Genomic DNA, 4183 nt, shown 5'->3' on the forward strand with positions numbered 1-4183 from the left:
GGCAGGTGGAAAAAGAGAAGCGGGGGGGTTGGGTGGGGGGGGGGGGGGGGGGAGTATATTACCAGGCAAGTTTAAAATTTCTCAATTGGCTATTTATAAAGTTAACATTTTTATATCAAATATAACTCACAATATGCTTTACCAAGTTTTTACATTTTAAAAAATAGATCCACCTGCAAGAATCTGGTATTTACTTAACAGGCTGCTCTTCTTAAAAATGATGCAGAACATCTTTTGAGTTTTGACATGAAATGGATATAATTACCTACCCTTCTCTCCTTTCTGGCCTTTTGGACCTTGGGGTCCAGGGACTCCTGGTGGCCCTAGGATTCCCATATCACCAGCTTCTCCCTTAAAACCTGGAAATGAGATTTAAAAACCATGAGGGTAGAAAAATTCTCTTTTGAAATTCATTACTTCAAAAAAAATCAGTCATTTTATTGAGGCCAATGACTGTCAGTGTCCTAATGATAAAATCTGGGTGAGAATAAACAATTACAGAGTTCTAAGGACAATATTTTTGTCTGATTTGCAATTTTTCACTACCTGAATAGATAAATTGAGCCCATTAGTACTTGTCACTGAATTCATGGCAGTGATCAAATGATTCAGAGAAGCAGTACTATATCAAACAACAAGAAAAGATGATTATCTGACTCTTAACCTCATGTGGACCACACTTTCAAATTGGAAGTAAAACCACAATACCTAGCACTTTTGGTTTTCCCATTCCTTCACTTAAGTACTCATTCAGGAAAAGTTGCTGAGCCTCCCTACACACCAAGCATCCTGCTAGGTGTCAGGAATCAGCCATCAACATTCCAGCAGTCCCCTCCCTCATGGAGCTGAGAGTCCATGAAAGATAAACATGAACAAATAACCACACAAATAAATAGAAGTGGCCACACTGTTGTTAGTTATGTAAAGAAAAGAGAAAGTTCCTATTGCAGATGGTGGTTTAAAAAAAAAAAATGATTTATGGGATCAGAGGATACCTCCTGGAAAAAAATGTCATTAATCTAAGACCCAATGAACAAATTAGAAATTTCTGAGACAAAGAAAAAAAAAAAAAAAACATAGATGAGTATTTCAGGAAAAACAAGAGTAGAAAAGACCATGGTGTTTTTAAGAAACTGAAAGAAGAGCACCGTGGGCGGAGCTAGCGATCAAGGTAAAAGAGGCTGAGGGGCAGGCGAGGGGCAGATGGTGCAGGACTCAGACCTCACTGGTGTCCTCACTCATCCCAGCAGACAAGGTCCCTTCCACTTACCTGGGCCACACAGACACCCAAGCCTAGGACAGTTATCGTTCCTGCAACCCCAGCCCTGTTCAAGCTTACGGACTGTTTCACAGTCCCTGATTGGAATAATTTATGGCCAGGTTCTTTGAAAGTTAACCATATAAATAAGTACACTCAATTAAATTGTAATCTTTCATCTTAATTATTATAGTTAAGTTGATGGGATGGAGAAAATTACTTTCAATCTGTTGAACTTCCTCTTTGAAAGAACACTGTATTTGTTTAGATGAAAAGCTTTAATAAATTGCATGCAATGGAGATTAAGGCTGAAGGCAAGCTTAAGAAGCCAAAGTGGTGGTTAAGCTCTTCTGTCTAAAAAAGAAGGAAGAGCAGAGAGGAAAGGAACGGAGAACAAAGAGCAGGGGAGGCAGAAGCAAGCAAAATGATCAATTACAGTTCACTGTGCAGTGACCCCCCTTCCTCATGACCCCCAAATGCCCAATGTGGTTATGAGGGAAACACACAGGGAGCACACAGCAACTGCCTGCAAGGGCACAAGGGGCAGGCAGGGTGCCCCTTCCATCTAGGCAAGGTGTACATCTTGGTTAGTTTAGTGTAAATATCGGAAGGCTGGACCTAATGGAAGAGCTGGGGCTGGAGGGTGCACAAACAGAGTTTGACATCAAGTTCTATACTCTCAGTTGCTATAACCTCTAGAATTACCTGAAACTCTCTGAAACGCAATTAAATTATCCACTGAAATGTAATAATATTTTAATCATTTTCTACAAAGATGAGAAACAACATAAAGTGCTTAACAGTTCTTGGTACATAGTAGGTAACTATTATATAACTGAATTAATGAGAGAAGCTGGAGATAAAATTTCAAATGGAATTTTACCTTTACGAGCTATTAGATAGAGCTGAGCTGTATACTTCAAAACACTTTCATTCAGAAACTCTGTAAAATTAAGCTCATAACTTTTAAAGTCGACATTTATTATTCACATTACAGTAGATAACACAAATGTGATGTATGTACTATGTGTGTTAATTAATGTATGTAATAAGCTGAGCTCTAAGAACAGTGCAGTTAAATCCACCACTGGGTAAGACAAAAGCCCTGATGCTACGACTTATAAGACAGTTTAGCAACCAGCTGTGTTTACATGACCCCCTCCCGCTCCCTGCTAGCAGCTTGCCAGACATGATACTAAGAGAAATCCTGGTAAATATAATTTTCTCAGTCTAACTAGATCTCCAGTGATGTTTTGGCAACCCTGAAATCTTGGTTCCCCAGACCCCTGCCCAGCTTCTTTCCCATTCAATACCACCTCCACATAAACACTGATCACATTTCCCAAAAGCTTCCTGAAATGGGATAAAAAGCTTAATGAGGATGCAGAATTCCTGATTTTATAACTTTAAATTCTTCAGGTAAGACACAACAAATATTTATATGTAATTCTTTCAGGGAATAGTGGATGTGAAATTGACATTCTGATCTCACTTTTTCCTTGAATTCTCTGCTGTAGGAAATGTGAAAGCTGAACTGTATTACAATAAAAGTGAGAGTATATTCATACTGTATACATGAAAGACATATGAAATTTTAAAATATTTAACATGACGTTCAATAGAGAAAATTTCTGGGCAAGGAGACTGTGTTGCCTCAGAATATCAATGAGAAGTTAACTGAATCCTGCCTTTATTCTCCACCTCACAGGCATTCCATTTCTAATCCTAACTACAAGTAGCACTCCAAAACCCCATCAGTCAGTACACATTCTTACCAGACCACAGAATTTTCACTTACCCTATTTACATCATCCATTAATGAAAAGATTGTGTAACTGGAAGGACTACACACCAGTGCTAGGGTTGGTAGGCCAGTCTCTGCTCTAACCAGCACCATCCAGTAGAATTTTCTGCAATTACGGAAATGCTCTATATCTGTGCTGCCCATTGGCCACATGTGGCTACTGAGCACTTAAAATGGGACCCGTGTGACTGAGGAATTGAATTTTTAATCTCATTTAATTTTAATATTAATAGCCATACATGGGGCTCTGGCTACCCCACTGGGCAACAGAACCCATTGCATTTGTCACAGTGTTACACCTAGGCTTGTCCCATTCGCATGACAATGTAGAAACCCTTGGGGCAATTCCACCACCAATACACCACCTCTCAACTCTAAGGATGTACAAGTAAGAAATATAGGGCCTCGTATATTTTCAAATACCTGGCTTTCCAGTCTCTCCAGGTTCTCCTTTTTGCCCTGATCCAGATGAACAACAATCACAGCAATTCAAGAAGAAATCAGCCGTGTCAAGAGTGAGGTTTTCAGAGGGGAAGAGGGCGGCAGCACCAAAGACAGAATTGAAAGCTGAGGGGTCAGGGGTTGGTTCTGCCATTTCAGCCACTTCTGTGAAGGGGGTTTCTTCTTCTTCTGGAGGTTGGCCACTGGATGGCTTTGGACCCTTTGGCATCTCTTTTCCCTCAGACTTCTTCGTGAATTTGGTATATGGTGTGGTCTTTACTATTGTGTCCACACCAGCAATAGCCAAGATAATTAAAATGACACAAAACCAAGAAAATATCCACATATTTGAGGCTGGAAGAAAGATATAATGGGAATAGATACATATATTACAAACAAAAAGACAAAGTGATATAGATATATTCTTATATGAGAGGAATATATATACATATATGAACCATAAGAATGAACAGTATGCATAATACTAAATAATTTTTATACATTTCATATGTAAATGTATGCTTGATTCACAATGGAATATTTTATTTACTTAAAGTATTTCTTGTAAGGAACATTTTGTTTCAATTCTCCTTTCTGGTTGTTTTCCCAGTGTTACATGTACTAAAATATTGTTTTCAATCATTAAAATTATCTTGCCAAAAAGCAAACATGATCTATAA

General features: G+C 38.7%; 1 protein-coding gene across 1 annotated transcript in view; it reads right to left on the reverse strand.

Moving 5' to 3' along the window:
• OTOL1 (otolin 1) overlaps window positions 1-3851 on the reverse strand; it is a 16664-nt gene extending 12813 nt beyond the window's left edge. Inside the window, exons 1-2 of the mRNA XM_007447194.1 lie at window positions 3486-3851; window positions 270-359 (exon numbers count right to left, since the gene is read on the reverse strand). Coding sequence (XP_007447256.1) covers window positions 270-359; window positions 3486-3849 — 454 coding nt within the window. The 5' untranslated portion in view covers window positions 3850-3851. The remainder of the gene's footprint in view (window positions 1-269; window positions 360-3485) is intronic.
• Between the last annotated feature and the right edge of the window lie 332 nt (window positions 3852-4183).

Source organism: Lipotes vexillifer, unplaced genomic scaffold (assembly GCF_000442215.2).
Source record: "Lipotes vexillifer unplaced genomic scaffold, Lipotes_vexillifer_v1.1 scaffold924, whole genome shotgun sequence".
Classification (NCBI taxonomy): Eukaryota; Metazoa; Chordata; class Mammalia; order Artiodactyla; family Lipotidae; genus Lipotes; species Lipotes vexillifer.